Genomic DNA, 20,047 nt, shown 5'->3' with positions numbered 1-20,047 from the left:
AAATTGGATTAGCCCAGGGGTGTGCAACATTTTTCGTCGTCGAGCCAAATTACCAACTTCTGACATCTAGCCGGGCCATTCATTTAGATTTCTTTCGCGTACAAAATGAATTAAAAAATTCTCACAACGAAAAGGCTATCGCTTAGTCTTGCAGTAATAAAGGCAAAACAACAAAAGACTTAAAATTATGGATTTTAACCCATGTGTGCGCTTTTTTAAACATAATTTGTCAGGTTAGAATTTTATGCTTGGTAGGATAACATATGAGTGTTGACAAGGGCCACACTTATCGTCTTGGCAGGCCGGATTGTGGCCCGCCTGTTGCACACCCCCTGGCTTCGACAATACAATGTACCACAAGGTCGTCTCGCCCAAGAATATTCAATAATAATAATATTATTAACGTGAAACTATAGAAGTTTATGGTATTTTGAAATTTTTACTTTTATACAATATAAATTCAATCTCTATTGTGAAAATTGAATATATCCGATTTAAAATATACAGGGTTTTTATAAAGTACTAAACTTTTTTATTTGTAAGGGAATTTTTCAATAACATATATAGTTCGTCGACGCCAACAGGTATATTGGATTAAGTTAACACTTAAATTGAAATACACAGATTAAAATAAAAAAAATGGTTAAGATATATCAAGAACAGACTTTAAATAAAATTGAAATTGTAACGGGACTTTATGAACACCCCGCATATCAAAACCGTAAACAATATTTAATAATGTATTATAAATAATATCCCACTAGGTCTATTTTAGGTACCCCCGTACTATGTGTACCAGATTAGGGTTGGGCCATCATTTGATTTCGATTTCCCTTATTTTAGTTATATTACGAGTTTGTGGAGTGTCTGTGTTATCCAAGTGGATATGCCCCCTGCCCATAGATTTCAGTCACTTTACACAATTTGATGTAAAGTATGCGAACAAAATTAGTTACCTCCATATTGGTACACATACTTCTGGAGCGCCCCATGTTATCCCAAGTCTGACAAAAACAATTTCTGGCTGAGGTTGATGTTTATTTTTCCTAATATGAAACTTTATTCTGTGACCAATCATTGTGTTTTCGTCCTCATGATAATATATCTCGCACAAGCAACAGAGTGGCATTTACTTGTATCTGTGTGATACGATAGCTTGACGTCAGGCATGGAAATTGTAAACCAAGTTACCTGATTTAGTGACATGGACTTGACGATGGGGGAAGTCGTAAGCTTTAGCTAAATTTTGAAATTTGAAATTTTGAAATTCCATGCCTGACGACCCCCCCCCCCCCCACCCTTAATACGTCATTCAAAAATTACGTCACTACGATACCACAGTAACGTAATAGGGACCAAAAACTATAACGAGAATATCGGTCAGAGACCGAATACTTATCGATCGAAAGTTAGGGGATCCCCCCAAAACAGCGCTCTTACTCCATAGTGACACCTTGTGTCCCATCATTAAATAATTGATAACTCGCTAATTATACGACATAATTCGCCCAAAATCAATAGGCTCCTGGTACGAGATATGATGAATGCACATGCAAAATCTGCAGCAGATCCAATCTTGCTTTCGTGAGATATCACATGCATCTAACAGACAGACAAACAGACAAATACCCATCAACATACTTACCGATTAAAATCGATAAGTAATAACTGTCATCCAAGCGCGTAGACGGTCACCTGAAATCAAGCAATCTATTTCTCTCATTTTCACGCCGTAACGATCCCGATATGAGATATCACTGGCGTAAGTGAGTTCGTCGTTGGCGAAGATGCCATTTCGGGCGATCGTAGCTATGATTTGGCAAGCTCTTTGACGTGATTGGGAGGTCGTAATGACGTAATCTTTGGATGACGGAGCCAGGTGGGGGTTAGGAATACCATATGCAAAAATGGTTTGCCACGACAAATAGAAGAATTAAATAGAAGAACGGCGTTTAGTGTATAGGATATTGGGTAAATTAGCTGCTTTTGGTTAATAGTTCGTGTTTTAATAAACTTACCTCGCCAATGTCCGTTTACACCTCTCAGGTGAACTCTACTGCAAATAATCACGTTTACCTGTCGAATATTTTATTTAAACTTGACTAGAAGCCGTATTGACATCACTTATCGGTCCTTTTTATCGGTTTTCTTAGAATAAAAGGATTTCATTATAACATTGCTGAAATAATTAAAAAAAAATTCGGTCTCTTAGCTGGAAGATGAGCGTCCAGGTACTTTGTGAAGCAAGGTGTCAAGTTTTTTCAAACAGAAAAATTTCCCATCTTGACTGGCGGGCTAGTGTGACGTAAAATGTAACATTTTTTTGAACAATATTCACAGTATATAGTATATACAGTATATTACAAAAGCAAAAGTGTGAGTAGCTCAATAGGCCCCGAGCCAAAACTAAATTTAATCGCAATCTCAACAAATTTCTTAAGTTATTTTTTAGCTGAAACATCAAAATTTCGTTTTAGTTTGGTTGTGGCAGGTATTGAAGGACTTAACGGCCATAGTTTACCCATGTCAGTTGGTAAAGAGTCTCTTTGCTCGCGCAGCCATAATTTATCATCGGAAGCAAAACCCTCAACCCAGCCTGCCATTTTGAACAACCCGAACCCGCTTCATCTCACAGTTTTACATTTTATTTCCTGAAATACATTTCGCCATAAAATTTCTTCATTGTAAATTCTACTCGGTAAATCGTTTAACAAAACCACGGCCGTAAGCGTGGATAATCGATTTGAAGGGAAAACGGTTGCCGCTATCTTGTTATCTACGGGCCATCCGTGAACTTTTGTGACTTCATATATCAATATTATTTGAATGGTCTATAAAAATTGCGATGAAACTCAGCTGCTTGAAATGTGAATATTAAGCATGGCGAATCTGGCAACCTTCATCGGAGTGAAGCTTCAGAATCAATGCTTAGCGTGAAATTTTGCGCGACTTATTAAATTTACCATGAATCCCGCTTATTGGTCGTTTGCTTGTAAAGTCACGGGACTGCAGTAGATTAATAATTCAGACTGTACCACCTGGGTAGGGTGAGATGCGAAACTCCCCTTTTGAAATGTAAGAATAAAGAATTTTTTGCATCATGCATAGCAGTTTTTCGTTGCTTGGAACGCCTTTTAGACCCTCAAGACGGTTAAAAACTCACGTTTCCTCGAAGCGCTAACTCTTACGACCTTACTCAGCAATTAGAAATTTCAGAACCTCCCCTTGAAAATTACTGGCTATGTATCCTTATACCACCAAATTATTTTCTACAAAAAAACACGCTTATAATATCTGGGCAACAAAATTTGAAAGGCAGAGCCGGATTTTCCCAAACTATATTAGATACTACTTTCCGGTGTCCGCCATCGTGGTTTGATACTACATGAGTACCCACTATCGTGTGTGTTGTCCCAGTTTTCAGAGAAATATAGAAAGTTCTTTGGTTAATATCATAATCAGGTCCTTGACTGCTATATTCAGTGTTAAATTAGCTTTACGTTATGTTATAACGACGACAAACAATATAGCAGAATATGCAGAAAACAGTCTCAACGATTGGACATGAGCAGAGAAAGGCCACGTTGCGTAACACAACAATAATCACTGATATTTCTGATTCAACCGTGAGTCATCAATATAAATAATATTTTAACCTGTTCAACTTGTTTTCAACTTTTTTGACCTGTTTGATTTCAGGAAATGAACGTTTGAAACCTTCGCTACTTTAAACTAGCATAACCCTGGCTTCAGATATCGTTTCATAAAGATAGAAAGAGCAGCATTTACCAAACTCTCTTTTTGTGACGCAACACGTATACTAAAATTTAAAATAGAGAAAACAACTTTACTTTCAGTTCTAGAGTCGTGAGTGAGCTTGCATAGGATACATCTCGATGCGAATAGATTGAGGCTTCATTCTAACTTACGCTGTTCAGGCATCAACTTTCAGTGGAGCAAAATTCTTGGATTTGAAATGAAGATTCCGATTCAATACATTCTTCTTATGTTCATCGAGGCATTTCAATTGATTAAAGGTCAGTATAACCTTGCATGCTTTGTTGGGTTTACTTGCTTGCTTGGCTTTTGTTTCGTGAAATTTAACACTCGTTTTTCACTCATCGGATTACATATTTGTATCAGGGGGGATATTTATTTATTCCGGCGTAGAGGAGACCAGTATGACGGTGTAATGATGTGACAAACCTTGGGTTGGATTAAGTACGGAAAAAATCTAACTAGATCTTCGTTGCACTCCAAAAGCGGAAACCGTCATTGATATAAAAAATTAATGATGATTGTTCGTATTCAATGCGTTGCCGCTGCCGTACCGTAGATCGTGCTAAATGGCAGTTCCTTCATCATAATATAGATATATATATGCGATACAACACTTTGGTTTTAAAATATCCGATGAGAGAATCACCTCATTTGAAATGTTTTTGTTTTTTAACCTAAACTTTTGGTATCGTAATATACAGTCGAATCCTTATGTTCAGCCGTAAAAATTTGATCGTAGATTAGCGGGTGTGGTAGCCTATTGGTAAAGCGTTGAACTCGGAGAATTTTAGCATCGCGTAGTAAAATCTTTGATTTAGTTTTTTACCCACCACCTCACCCAGGGTGTTGTAAACTAAATAAACAATGCCGAATCAACAAGATTGCTGATTCCGAAATACAGACGCTAATTACGTATAAGTGGCCGTCAAACAGAGTCTTGTTTGTGTAGGAATGCAAACTGTCAAATAAAAATCATTGAAGGATGTTGAATGAACTACAGAAGTACTATAAACTATCTGTAGCCGGAAAAAGAGCCAAAGCAGCAAACTATGGGGGGATTTAACTTTCCTAGGCAGGATAAAATTGTATAGGGAATGAGCGAATGCGCGCCATGAGGAAATATGTACTGAATTAGTCTCGTTCAGTGACATCATTTTTGTTTATCTGTTATAAACCTATTTTAAAATGAACAATTCGTTCGATTTCTACTTTGAATTTTCTCTCAACAGGTGAGAAATGCTGGATGCCTATGGTTTGCGACGGGAAACCCACTTGGAGAGACGTTAATACTGTGAGAGCTTTAGCAGTAGTTCCATATTAGTGGTATTATTTGCAGAAATGAAACCGTTTCGTTTGAAATCTGAAAACAAAAATACGAAAATTGAATTTATTAGTGATTTTTCATGTATAATTGCTGGAAGTTTGAAACTTAATTATATTGATTACTTATCGCAGATTTTTCACGATAATCCATCGAAACCCATTTTCACGGCGTATGGGAATTACTGAGATAACCTTACTGCACGAATGTGCAACCTTCATGTTCATATATATCTAAACATTTCTCTCTTGTTCCATTTTCAGAAAGGACAGTGTACAAAAGAAGAAGATAAGGCTTTGGAAGGTTCGTTTCCATAAAATAATTTGATTCAAAATACGTTTGCTATTTGTCAAATGGTCTGGTAGCAAACATGCCATCGAAAAATCGTTTTTTGGAAAAATTCAAATATTGTATATTTTTATTGCGCCATTTTTAACAATCACATAATGACGTGTAGTTTAGCAATACTCATCTCATATTCTGATTATTAACCAGAGAGTGAGGGGTACATATCTTCTAATAAAAAATTCACTGAAAACGGGTTATTATGGCTCAATTTGAATTCTTTATTTATTTATGTTTTGCAGCTTTAACGGAAAAATTAGACGGGATGGAAAGTAAGTTCCATCAATTAAAAATGACCATGGAAGAATCAGAGACAATTTCAGTGCCACCCTTTGTTGTAGGTGTCAAAGAAATGACCACGCCCTCTGTTGTAGGTCTCAAAGAAATGACCACGCCCTTTGTTGTAGGTGTCAACGAAACGACCACGCCCTCTGTTGTAGGTGTCAAAGAAACGACCATGCCCTCTGTCGTAGGTGTCAAAGAACCGACCACGCCCTCTGTTGTAGGTGTCAAAGAAATGACCACGCCCTCTGTTGTAGGTGTCAAAGAAACGACCACGCCCTCTGTTGTAGGTGTCAAAGAAATGACCACGCCCTCTGTTGTAGGTCTCAAAGAAATGACCACGCCCTTTGTTGTAGGTGTCAACGAAACGACCACGCCCTCTGCTGTAGGTGTCAAAGAAACGACCACGCCCTCTGTTGTGGGTGTCAAAGAACCGACCACGCCCTCTGTTGTAGGTGTCAGAGAACCGACCACGCCCTCTGTTGTAGGTGTCAAAGAACCGACCACGCCCTCTGTTGTAGGTGTCGAAGAACCGACCACGCCCTCTGTTGTAGGTGTCAAAGAAACGACCACGCCCTCTGCTGTAGGTGTCAAAGAAACGACCACGCCCTCTGTTGTGGGTGTCAAAGAACCGACCACGCCCTCTGTTGTAGGTGTCAGAGAACCGACCACGCCCTCTGTTGTAGGTGTCAAAGAACCGACCACGCCCTCTGTTGTAGGTGTCGAAGAACCGACCACGCCCTCTGTTGTAGGTGTCAAAGAAACGACCACGCTCTCTGTTGTAGGTGTCGAAGAAACGACCACCCCCCAAGGTATAAAAGTCTATGTCTTTTTGTACCGCATGCACTAGAAGAGATGTTAAAAAAAATCCTTTTCTGACATAGTTATCGGTAATCCGGCGATTATGTGAAGACGCTGAAATAGAAAAATTTGAAATATATCCACATTGCCACTCAAAACTATAAATCTTGCCATGGACTTGTAATATGGACTCACTTTTTCACTCAGGCTACAAGGACAAGAAAACTTCTTTGGCCCGTACATCAACCGTTCCTGCTACATCCATGTGGTCAACTAAGAAAGCCTTTCTCTCTACTGCGCGCCCACAAACTACTGAAGTTGAGCAGAGTACAGGTTGGTGTGGCCTAATTTTTCTCTTTTTTCACTCGAAAGAGAATTCTTTCCTAAACGCTTTCCAGTACGCATTAAATATCTAAATTAAGAATTTCCAAGAAACTGAGGTCCAGAACAGGAAAATTGCGACGCTTTTAAGAAAAGTAGATCCTTATGTGTTAGTAATTGTCTTGTCTAGCGCCTTTTTTGAAGTGGGCAGTTAAAACGAATCAAAAAATGACTAAATTTATTAGCTTGATTATAAGATATCAGCGTGTTCACCTAAGATTATTATTGAAAAACTAGCTTTTTTTTTATACCCGCAAGGCACCTTAATATAAGACGGAGCAAAATGGATGGCGTCCGTAGTCCGAGCGTTGCTTCTGATGGATGACATCGTTTTCAGCTTTTAAATTAAGCTTAAAAGTAAATCTAATTTCTGTGTGTAATTTTCACAACTTTCTCAAAGAGCTGATTGCCCACACGAACTCCGAGTTGTTCGGTGGTTGGTGCCTCGTGCTAATTTCGAGGTATATATATTTGTAATCGCATTTCTATATCTGGTTTGCTATATGATTAAACCATCTCATTGGGTCCCCTCTCTCATGTGATGAATATCAATAATCCTATCCTAAAAGCTGAGCTAACTCCTAATCGAACTCGGAGTCTTATTTAAAACGAATTTGTACTTAAGTCCATTTCATGCAAGCCTGCCTAAATAGACTGTGAAGAATTCTTAGCAAACCTGCCTTTTGAGTTTTTAGTGATAATTTTAAATTGTTATTATTAAAAGTCTGACATTCCGACAATTGATTATTTCTGGACTTCAAAGCTGAGTCGGTGTTAAAATTGTTTCGACCAGATGTCGATTTTGAATTTCATCCGACTTTACAGCCCGAGATTATCGTAGGAGGCGGCTATTTAAATGGCGATTGGGAACATATTTTCATCCCTAAGTTGCTGTCTATATTGGCTGTATGTTTCAACCCGATGTAGGTTGTGAATTTCACCCGACTTCACATCCCTGTTCAGAATAAAATAATATTCAGTTTGGGCCTCAATACAAGGCTCTGACTTTAAAAAAGTTCTTCTGTGTTTTTCAGTCGATCCTACATGTGATTTTGAGTCTTCAACCAACCCTACATGCGGCTACGCGAGAGTTAATGGAACATTTCAGAGAGAATACAGAGATAATGACGTTACAGGTATTGTTTCCATATGGCACGCTTACACATACGTCACCTTTACTTCTGAGTGAGTGCCTGTAACTTTGCTTACAAATTGTTCACTTTTACTTATGAGTGAGTTCACGAAACTTTGCTTGAGAGATTGGTCTTTCTATTTCTGAGTGATTGCTGATAACTGTCTCATACATGAGTCTCTCTAACTTCAGAGTGATTGCTTGTAATATCTGACTAGGGATAGTAAATTTAGAATAAATTACTATTTTAAAATACTCAAATCAATTTTGGAATATCGAGTCCTATTCTATTTTTTATGGGGGGAAAAGCTGATAATAAGACTTAATCCCATGTTGAACCACGGTCTCTCATCTGGTCACCATTCTATGTATGGGATTAGTTAGCCAGATATTTGTTTCAGATGCATGGACTTGATGGTGGAGGAAGACGTTATCGATGAAGGTTTACGTAAACCACCATATGGCGGCAAGGAAAATCCTCTCGCTTATGGTTATTCCCCACAGGATTCAAACTTGTGCGAACCCACTCAGGGTAATTAGAGGCGCGATGGCAAGCGCATTTCTAATGCTTACCACATTGCGCCAAACTGTGTCAGAACGCGTTCAGATTTTAGACTCTCTCGCAAAATTTGAAAGAACTTGTGTCGAAAAATACTTGCGCTTTACGGTTCTCACACCAGATAACCTCTCATTTTGTATTCTAATGCATTCTAGGTTATTTTCTTGCTGGTAATGGTACAATCAGATCCTTACCCAAGGCTTTGGCTGGCAATGAGGAACTATGCTTGAGTGTCGACATAAAAGAGACATCTGATGGAGAACTGGTGGCTAAGGCTTACAATGGAACTGTAACGTAAGTAGCTAACACTGTCTTTATATTTTTCGCGACTATTCGTCGCTTTCACTCCGGAGCATGCTTTGTATAGGCAGTCACTGTAGTGTACAGTGAAAAATTATTTGCTTGGGGAGAACCTTAAAAAATAATGGTTTTGAGCAACTGAAGTTTTTCAAAGAATAGAGTCCAAATATTGTCTTAAGTCTCCTGCATTTCATGATTCAAATTCAGTTAATATATATTGAATTCTTGTAATAAATTCAATTTATTTAGACAAGTGAATTATTCGATTTAACCTTCCCTGCCAGATTAAGGTTGCATTACGTCTTCAATGCTTCGAACCCTCCCATCAGCACACATTGCCTTCATATCCATTCTATTTGGTTTTGCGTAGAAGAAATGAGGCTCAATGCTGGCTTGGGGCAGGTAAAGTTGATGCGCTCTTAAAGAGAGCAAATAATAGATTAATAATAATAAATTTTAATTTATTTTGGAAGCCTGATATGTCTGAAGTCTGATAAGCAATGATATGTTTTGTAATTTTTAGGAAAGCAATTTGGCCGTTTTCTGCGTCTACTTTATGGAAAACCGAGAAATTCATTTTAAAGAAAGTAAACTCTGCAGATACAGAGGTTTGCAATACATTTGTTGACGAAAAGATTTTTAAATCAAAATTGCTTTGGATGTGAATCCCATCTCACATTACGCAAAAGTCTCGCTTCATCAACGTGCAGAGGGTTGTAATCATTTTTTCGCCTAAATGGAGTTTTTCCAGAATCCCTTTACAAACCGGGAACACATATTAAACGTTATATTATCTCTTCTCTCCGCATGTGTAAACCTCAAATGCAGATCTTTTGACCCTGTGAAAATCCACTTGCAATTCTGATCCATTCAAGGACTGACTCCAAACTGACGCAAATTCTGATTCTAATTTCCTCACTCTGAGTCAAACCAGGAAAACTAAAATCTTGTGACAATAACTCTAACACATGCAAGCTAGTTGAGAATACTTAGTAAACTTAATGTTTTTTGCTATCTGTTTGAAAATTGTTTTCGATTATCACATTTAGAAATCTGGAATCCCAATTGCTTACTTAGTAGTTGGAAAGTTTGATTCCGACTTATCACGGAAGCATTCTCAATTTTCACTATAGATTCTACCTCGCAGCCCTTCAATCTTTTTTTATTTCATTCAGGTCCAACTTGAGCTTGTGGCATCCGGGAACGTAGAGTTAGACAACATAACAACTTTGAACTCCTCCGAATGTTATGGTCTAGGTAAGTGCTTCGAGATTTATTTGGTCAATGGCGAAGTTTTTGGAGCTTTGAATGTTGTCTCGGATATTTTCGGGTTCCGCTTGCACTAAGCACAAAGCTTAGTTTGAAGTGACAAAAAATTTAACAAATTTGAAATAAACACGAACAAATACTCTGTGAGTTAAACTTTTTTATCATTTGATTTTTTTGCAGCTACGCCATGTGTGAAGCAAAATCTTAAAAACGGAACAATTTCTCCCGAGCAGGACTTGTACAGTGAGGATCAGGAGGTCAGTTACTCTTGCAGCAATAGATCCATTTTGAAAGGGGGGCTGACGGGAACATGCAAAGCTAACGGTTCATGGTCAACAACGCCAGTGTGCACTCCAGGTAAGTTTTTTTCTTCAGCGATTGAGACCATTCAACCATCCCAATTTCTAATTGACGGCAGCCCAATAGCCCGGTGTGAAGAAATCCATTTAAATAGAGGTTAGGACCATATGTTCATGCCTATTCCTAACCTGCTGTCCATATGGCAGCATAATAGCTCTGTATGGAAAAGGCCATTCAAATAGCGATTGGGGCTATATATATATTGTGGCGTACCGAAATCGATATCACCACTCAGGTTCTTTCTGCCAGCTTCTTGGACGTTGTAATTGCTATAGATGTCGATCACAAAATAATCTTCTTTCGGTTCCAAATACAGCAGAGTAACTAAGTTAACTAACTAGATTAATTATACACCTTAATACAACCAAATACTCCAATAAGAAATACAATAAACAAATAAAAACACAGTACAAATACCGTAGGATACAAACGTAATACAAGATACGGAATTGGTCTATGACGTCACAGTCATGAACTATTTACTTATAACGGGATACTAAAAACCGGGTAAAACATACCTAGATATACATAAGAATAACTAGTATGACACTAAAGATACAACACAAATCCTATCTTATCGACAAACACGTAATAGACATGGAAATACGCATAGAAATCACACAGGAAATAAACTGCGAAGATAGACTAGTTACGGGAGTGGTAAATACAAGCTAACTAGTGAACAGAGCTATGCCAAACTGGAGAAATAGTAAACCTGTACTACTAATATCATTTTACAACAAGAATTACATAGATTTACGGCATTAAAACACTATAATAATAACCTAATACACAGAGGAAATATCTACACTGCCGGCAGTCTGACAAACCAGCAGAAAGAGAATGTTACACAGCTGCTCACTAGTGACTCAAGTGGTAAGAATAAATATGGGCGAACAGAATAAAACAGGGTTATAGACGTGGTCGTCTCATTACTCCCCCCTTTTTCAGATGGGAAATTACAAAGAAATTTTCCATCTTCAAAATTGAAAATCCATAAAAATGTGAAGAAATTGTAAAGAACTGTACACTCAAATGAAATGTCTATCTAAAATCAAAACAATAAATTGTTAAAAGCATGATAAAAGCATTATCACAGTCAAATCAAATGTAATCATCCAAATATCTAGGCCTTCGCCTAGTACGTTGGCCATTATCAGAGTTCGCATCAACTGTAACTTCTTCTGGTACAGTGTCTGGCCTTGAAGAGAAAGGTAATACATCAAAAATATCATGAGCAACCTGCTCATCATTTTCCATAATAGGTTCCACATCAGGTAAAATGTCAAATCCAGTTAAGTCAATGTCATTGTCTTCTTCATCTTCATGAAGGTAAGGTCTTAACTTGTCAACATGTACAACTCGAGAACGTGTCCCCGAATTCTTCTGAATCCTATACAAGTGATTAGGTAAACAATCCAAAATTCGATAAGGTCCAATCCAAGGAATACTCAGCTTGCGATGCTTAGGTGGATAATAATACCACACCAATTCATCTCTCTGGAAAGTAAGTGGTTTAACACCCAGATCAAAATTTCGCTTTTGTCTGGTTGCAGCAGCATTTAGATGTTGCCTAGCATGAAGAAAAGCTTTTTCAGTTGCACAGGAAAACCATTCGACAAACTCAGTGTAACAAGGATGAGTTGATGACTCTGGTTTGCCAAACATAACATCAACAGGCATCTCGATTTCTCGTCCAAGCATTAACTTGTTCGGTGAATATCCTGTACTATCATGTACAGTGGAGCGATATGCCATACAAAGATATGGGAGATGGTCGTCCCAATCATTTCGATTCTCATTTACAAAAGCTTTCAACATTTGTTGTATAGTCCTGTTGAAACGTTCAACTTGTCCATCTGAACGAGGATGATATGGAGTTGTTCGAGTCTTTTGAATCCCGTACAATTGACACATTTCTGAAAATAATTTGGATTCAAAGTCTCTTCCTTGATCTGAGTGGAGAATTCTTGGTACCCCAAATCTCGAAAAGAATTGAGTAACCAATGCATCAGCAGTGGTGTCAGCTCGCTGATTTGGTAAAGCAAAACATTCCACCCATTTAGAGAAATAGTCCGACAAAACCAAAATGTGTTCATTTCCATTTTCAGTTACAGGCAATGGTCCAAGAAAATCAATGGCGATCCTTTCCATAGGAGCTCCAGATATGAGTTGTTTCAAATCTCCCTGTCTTCTTCCGTAAAGCATCTTTGTCGAAGCACAAGACTTGCAAAATTTGCACCATTTGAGAATGTCCCTTTTGAAACCAGGCCAATAAAATCTGCGCCTTATAAGTAGTATATGATGTTGTCCAGAATTGGTAAATTACTCCACAATACTCCACAATACTCCACAAATACTCCACAATACTCCACAATACTCCACAATGCTCTTACTCCACATTGCTCCACATCCACATTGCTCTACATGGACAGGACATGTTTACTTTTTCGGTAAGGTATTAGAGTATTCGCTAGAGGGGTCAGGGGTGTTTCTCTCTCGCTCGATAAGACCTTGACATGAGAATTGGGAGAGAGAAAAATAGCGCTATTGTTTAATTTTCGCGCTTTAATTGACAAGACTTCGAGGAATTGGTAGAGAGAAAAATCGCGCTATTGTTTAATTTTCGCCCTTTAATTGATAAGACTTCGTCAAACTGGGGAGAGAGAAAAAGTCGCGTTATTGTTTTAACGGGATGGAATCGCTTGTCGCGTTATTGTTTAAACGGTGGTGGAATCGCTTGTATAATTAATAAGACTTCGGCAAACTAGGGAAAGAGAAAAATCGCGTTATTACTTTATGGGGGTCGTATTTTCGCTTTCTTGGTCGATAAGACCTCAGCGTGATGAAGTGAGTTACCGTGAATAATTAGATAATAAAACTGCGTGAGAAGATCTGCGCAATCGTTTTGTTTAAATGGAATAGTGTCTTATTATAAACGAAGAAAGAGTTTGTTGAAACTTGATCAATGCGAGAAAAACATCATGATTGCTTGACTATGATAAACTGTTTACTTTGAAATATTCTGACGCTTATGAAGAAAATATCAGCAATGTTTGTAAGTGAATCTGCGCAATCGTTTTCTTTTAATGGCTTGTGCCGTAAACAACAAGACTTGCTGTGTAGCGCTGTTACACTGTTTGTTTTTATAAAGAATGTAAAAGAGAGAAAAATTATTTACAGAAAAATCTAGTTATTTTTACAATTAAACAAAATCGGAAATATATCACTCCGTGAATTTATAGGAAAATTAACTAAACAGTGGTGATACAGTAAAATGAAACGAAACCTTAAACAAAGGAATGAAATATGAAATGCGAGTGGGATTGCTGAAATTTTGACGATGAATTTTATCCGGTTATTTGTTAACGTATGCGTTTTTACTAAATATCTCATTAAATATGATGAAATAGATTCAGCGTGACAAGTAAACCCCCCATCTGGTGCTTATTTTTATTGGAATATTGTTGCGATTATGAATAAAAAGTCGGTTAGGTTTTTAAGGTTTGCAGCTTTAATAACAAAACTAACGCAGTATCCACCATTTCGTGTAGTATCAGACCACATAATTTATTTTATACCACTGGTCGTACTATGCGGGGCGGCTTTGTAGTTTTAACATATTGAGACTGTTGTGTGAAAGGTTTCTGAAAATGAAGAAAATGTTTTATGCTTTGGCGTGCGATTAATTTTAATGAGTGAAGTAGAAAAGTTTAAATGTTAATTGAACTGCGGTAATTCTTGCGATGGTATCTAATTATACACCATAAAAATTCAGCATGCGTTAATTTATTAGCGTGTGCATATTTATTAACAAATCTTCAAATGTGGCAAATATTGAATGCTCAGTAATGAATTAATAAAATTATTTTGTTAATACTTCTGACATTTGATACATTGGTATAAATTTTATGTAAAGATAAAATGTTGATTAAGCAGTTGGAAAGATTTTTTTTTTGCTTGGATTTTGTTTAGTCGACCAGAATGAAAGTTGTATTGCCCGTAACCGATTTGCTGAAAATTGACAGAGCTGTTTCTATTTTAGTATTTTATTATGATAGAATTGATTTGGCGCCGTATTACACTCGGCAGAGATGTAGCTACGTATTATGCATATGGGTGTAACCATGTTACGATACTAAAATATCGCTATGGCCATGATAAAAATTGCAAAGATTTTATTTTCATTCATGAAACATGTATACAAACAAATAGCGGTTACACACATGTATATATGTCCCGAAAGTTGATATATTCCAAACAGATTGTGAGACACATGACTTTATTCAAGTATCTTACTTACACGTAACAATATACATATTGGGTTTTTTAAATCATTTCTTATTAAAACATAACTCAGATTATTCAACCGTGATTAATTTGATGACGAATATGATTATCATGTGACAATAATGTAGTATCGCGAAATTATTTTGCACTTAGATTGATGTGAGTGAGAAGGATTCTGATATTTAGAGTATAGAGTTGTTTCAGTATATGAGCTGTTCAGTTCTTAAATTTTGTTTCATATGCATGAAAGAGAAGTTACGTAGAGATTTCGCATTGTCGAAAACGATTAAACAAAATCGGAAATATATCAATCCGTGAATTTATATGAAAATTAACTAAACAGTGGTGATACTGTAAAATGAAAATAAACTTTAAACAAAGGAATGAAAAATGAACCGCGAGTGGGATTGCTGAAATTTTGACGATAAATTTTATCCGGTTATTTGTTAACGTATGCTTTTTTACTAAATATCTCGTTAAATATGAAGGATATTTAATTATTGTTAAAAGATTGAAGAAGAATTTAAATTATTTTATTTTACTTGAATGTTTTGGTATAATATTAAATTGTTAGATTTTATGTTAATGTGGAAAATAAATAAATACTTCTTGAAAATTCATATTGGAAATACGAAGTGACTTGTGGTGCAGCTTTCGTATATCTGAAGAGAAATATTGTTGTCTACTGATTTGTTTTTATAAGTTGATGAAGTTGTTTATGAGGTGTTAAGAAGCGGTATGAAGGTAAATCGTTTGCTTTGTAGCGTATATTTGCTACACATTACATGTTGCATTGGAGTTGCGGAGTTGTTCATGGCGGGCCTCTAAACTCGGTATGGGGGTATTTTATGATTTATATTTAGCATAACGGTTTGTACATAAAAAAATTACTCAACTGCGTCCAAAATGTAGAGCCACGAGATTATTTGTGACGTCGCTTATGGGAGATATGATCGTAATTTCATGTATTCGCGCCTGGACGTTGAAGTGCATTTTTGATAAATTTTGATGAAATTGGTCATGGCAGCGTTTATGAACTCTATAAGGGAATTTCAGCGTTTATGTTCAAACATATTGTTGCGGTGCATTGAAGGTTATTCTGTTATAATAAAGTTAATTTTGTAATTTCGTGATGTTGTGTGTAGCGTTGTTTTTAAAAATACATTGTAACGCGTTTACCATCTACCGGTAATTCAATAAAGAAGATCAAATCAGAATAAGGTTGAGATGTTTAATATTTTGGTATTATGCTCAGATTAGATTACTGATAACATTTTACCCAATTTAGGTGAATGTAAAACAACTAATTTTATACGTTTCATCTCCGCATAATAAAATTGAATTTTTCCAACTTGTTGCGGTAACAAATACGGTTGCTTTCAGTAAACATCATTGAAAAGTAAAATAAAATCAGTACATGGTAAACACTTTTAAATCGTAATTCTAAATATAGCAGATACTGTTATTTATATTGTAGTATAAGGCCTTTATCGTTGTCAGAGAACATTTCTCAACTATAACTATTTTAAAATTAAATTTAATATACATGAATGATTGGATGATTAAAAATTTGTAACGGGTTTAATGATCCGTAATGATACACATTTCATTCTCTAAAACGATTCATGCCGCCCAAGTGCGTAGTTCTAAATTTTGAATTTTCAATGTGGATCGATTATTTGTCATGTATCTTTATTTTTGAGTCAATATGACATTGTATTGATATTTAATTCATAATGTCATTGTTGCTTCATATTGAAATGCATTTTTGATATATGTTCACCAGTTAATTACTCGGTTGTTGTAATGTATGATTATTTACGGTTAATATTATTTTTTAATAAATGTATATTCGCACGTTATTTCTGTAAAGTAAAATGACCAAATGATTTTAAATAAACTTTTTAGTGATAAAAAAATGTAAAATGCTGAAAGTGCAGTTAATATCTCGGAGTAATGGAAATATTTCAAATGTTTCTGTTTTAATGTGTGATTATTTACGGTTAATATTATTTTTTATTAAATGTATATTCGCACGTTATTTCTGTAAAGTAAAATGATTATGAATTACTAAATGATTTCAAATAAACTTTTTGTGATAAAAAAATGTAAAATGCTGAAAGTGTAGGCAATTTATCAGTTAATATTTCGGAGTAATGGAAATATTTCAAATGTTTCTGTTGTAGTGTATGATTATTAATATTATTTTTCATAGAATGAATGCTCGCACGTTATGTCTGTAAAGTAAAATAATTATACATTACTAAAAAGCTTTCATAACAAACTGTTCTTTTTGATAACAAAATGTAAAAAACTGAACATGTAGGTAACTTATCAGTTAATATCTCGGAGTAATAGAAATACTTCAAATGTTTCTGTTGTAATGTATGAATATTTACGGTTGATAATATTTTTATAGAATGAATACCAGCACGTTATTTCTGTAAAGTAAAATAAGCATACATTGCCAAAAAGCTTTTACAATGAACTTTTTTATGATAATAAAATGTTGAATATGTAGGCAATTTATCAGTCGGACCTCTTGAAGTTTGCGCACCAAGATGGCGCACAACCTGAACCTGATCTCGGAGTAATAGAAATATTTCAAATGTTTCTGTTGTAATGTACGATTATTTGAGCTTAATAATACTTTTCATAGAATTAATACTCGTACGTTATTTCTGTAAAGTAAAATATTTATGAATAATAATATTGAATATTAATAAATGTTTTTTAGGAATACATCTGCGCCTTTACTTTTATGTCACATTATTTTTAATGTAACTGTAGCGGTATAATTGAGATCATGGTAATGTTTTAAAGTATGTGTAGGGTTTGAAAAGATTAAATATTTAATTAATAAATGATAAAGAGGGTACAAATCTACAACTTCAGTGAATTCGGTTTTTGTTTTGATCAGGGCTATTCGAAGTTTAACATGTTTTCAATGGAGCCGCAGTCTTATTTTTTAAACTATCTGGAGTCAAAATTGCAGAGCATCGATGAAGAGTATCATGTATAACTTCTGATTATGTCTGCAAAATCATTACTTTTACTGAGCGTTCTTAATAGTTATGCATACACTAATATTTTTCGGTCAAAAGTTGAAATCGATTTTTTTAAAACACATAGTTGTCATAGTTGATTTTTTTTTTTTCACAGTCGGAACCAGAATTTTATTTCGAACTGTACCCGGAGTTGATCATGAATTTTCACTGACTTTGCAGCTCTGGTTTTGAATAATATTATAATGGGTAGCTGATTTAACTAGATAATTTTTTAGTTCTGTTCAAGTAAGATTCCTCCATAGCAATGTAAGATATGATGTCATTGGATTAAGAAATGATTCGATATTGTATTATCATCTCACGCATATTTGTAGGATTCACTTGTAACTGAAAATGAATGATATGCAATCACAAATGAAAAAAGTTAAAATTTGAATCTAAACTCAACATATCACATTGTTTCTCACAATAACATTGGTAAATGTCACCTTATTGACATGAAGTCAGATGTATAGTGAATACGGATAAAATAATAAAGCTCTGTTTTAATTTCATTTATTTCTTTACATATAGGCTAAAAGTTTTTATAACGCAGCTTTTGAAATTGAGAATATATAAATGTAAAATAATCGGAAAAATCCAATACTATATTTCTGCTTGTGAATAGTAAAATCGTGACTTATTAACGAAAACGTGTACATTATATTGTAGTATTAAAATAATTTTATTTCAAGTTGGCGAGTGTTTTCACTTGATGCTAAATTTTTAATACTTTGTAACGGTATGTCATTAGATTAAAGAATTATGTATGTAGTTTCAACGTAAAACAATTTTATAAATGCTGAATAAAAACCCACATTTTTCAACACACGTGAATCATTGAAATCGAGTGAAACAAGATGGAGAAAAATGAAAAGTTCAAGCTCGGGGCATTAACTAATGTTTTAAAAGTTTCATTATTTTAAAAAATATACTCTCAGTGAAAATGAAAACGGTTATGAATATGAAAAAAACTTCAGTATTCCAAGGAATTAACGTGTGACTATTACGCACAGTTTAATATTATGTATTTCGAACCTAATGGATTTTTTTCAACTATTGAGTAAGTTGTTAACAACTATCCGCATACCGCATATTACCTTTTAAGTTTGTTTCGTTAAAATTTACATTCATTTTCAGTAACAGTTATTGAAAAAAATTGGCAAGAACAAAAACGTACAATTTATAAATTAAAAAAGTGTGCTGTAAATTATATATCAACTGATCATATGTTAAGGGATTATATGTAGAAGACGAGTAGCGTGACAAACATAATATGTAAAACGGCTACAATTTGTAAGAACAATGACTCGTGCTGTACATGTGCGTGACACTGCACGGAAAAACCAGTTATTGTTGACCATGTGTGTTCCTCATAGTACAAAACTATTGTGTGAATATAATTAATAAATACAACTGTTAGAAATAAATTTTCATACTTAATTAATACCTTTCAGAACTTTTTTTAGAATATTTAACAAAAAACGCGTGATTGTAAAACTGACTTGCATTTGTAATATATCGTTCCCGCTTAAAATTTAAAATATATCGTACATATAATATATGTTGAAACTGTGCTGTTTTAAAATGTTTTGGTGTTTAAAAAAGTAATAAAGTAAACTATCATTAAAACATCATGATTTATCGAGTCATGTTTTATGGATTTTCCTTTCTTAAAATGAGAAAGTATGTAAGGCTAAAGACTTTAGCGCACGGTTTCATGTGTAAGTTGAATTGGGTAAAAAAGTCCGGCATGAAATAAGTTTTTTCTGCAAACTGAAATTCTCATACGTGATTTAATAGAATGTTTCATACTAAAAAATATCCGTCAAAACATTTTTATTCCACTGTCGGACCAATATGAATTGAATGTAAACATGAAATGAGATGAAACCATTAATATCGTTTCAATCAATTAGGTTCAATAGACGCAAATAAATAAATATTGCGTTAAAAATGAATTAAGAAAAATAAATAAACATAGTACAATTTACAAATTTAACGTATTTGAAAAAAAGATTATGAATTTAAAAATTTATGCAAAAACAGAAAAGTAAGCGAAACTAGTGCGAAGAAAAAAAATATTGAATAAGGCGTTAAAACATCACATTTTATGTCTACTGTAAAGTTTTTCCGAGATTCTTTGTCTCTGTCTAAAGTATATACTTCACAATTTATTG

General features: G+C 35.0%; 2 protein-coding genes and 1 long non-coding RNA gene across 4 annotated transcripts in view; 2 read left to right on the top strand and 1 right to left on the bottom strand.

Annotated features, from left to right (window-relative positions):
• The window catches only part of LOC120326421 (uncharacterized), a 169,384-nt gene extending 158,475 nt beyond the window's left edge, over nucleotides 1–10,909 (bottom strand). The window contains exon 1 of the mRNA XM_078111983.1: nucleotides 10,885–10,909. The gene's annotated coding sequence lies outside the window, so the exon portion shown is untranslated. The remainder of the gene's footprint in view (nucleotides 1–10,884) is intronic.
• On the top strand, nucleotides 4,896–5,883 carry LOC144421993 (uncharacterized). Its single transcript, XR_013475077.1, has 3 exons — nucleotides 4,896–5,009; nucleotides 5,365–5,404; nucleotides 5,689–5,883. It is a non-coding gene; the product is annotated as an uncharacterized LOC144421993 (long non-coding RNA).
• LOC120326632 (uncharacterized) overlaps nucleotides 6,556–20,047 on the top strand; it is a 28,607-nt gene continuing 15,115 nt past the window's right edge. The window contains exons 1-6 of one of the 2 annotated variants that reach the window (XM_078111553.1): nucleotides 6,558–6,862; nucleotides 7,945–8,046; nucleotides 8,757–8,895; nucleotides 9,425–9,509; nucleotides 10,077–10,158; nucleotides 10,351–10,527. In XM_078111553.1, coding sequence (XP_077967679.1) covers nucleotides 6,715–6,862; nucleotides 7,945–8,046; nucleotides 8,757–8,895; nucleotides 9,425–9,509; nucleotides 10,077–10,158; nucleotides 10,351–10,527 — 733 coding nt within the window. In that variant the 5' untranslated portion in view covers nucleotides 6,558–6,714. Of the gene's footprint in view, nucleotides 6,863–7,944; nucleotides 8,047–8,756; nucleotides 8,896–9,424; nucleotides 9,510–10,076; nucleotides 10,159–10,350; nucleotides 10,528–20,047 lie in introns of both variants that reach the window. The other variant, XM_078111554.1, reaches the window with a different exon arrangement.

The sequence above is a fragment of the Styela clava genome, chromosome 4, assembly GCF_964204865.1.
Source record: "Styela clava chromosome 4, kaStyClav1.hap1.2, whole genome shotgun sequence".
Taxonomy (NCBI): domain Eukaryota; kingdom Metazoa; phylum Chordata; class Ascidiacea; order Stolidobranchia; family Styelidae; genus Styela; species Styela clava.
This window is presented reverse-complemented; position numbering and strand designations above follow the sequence as displayed.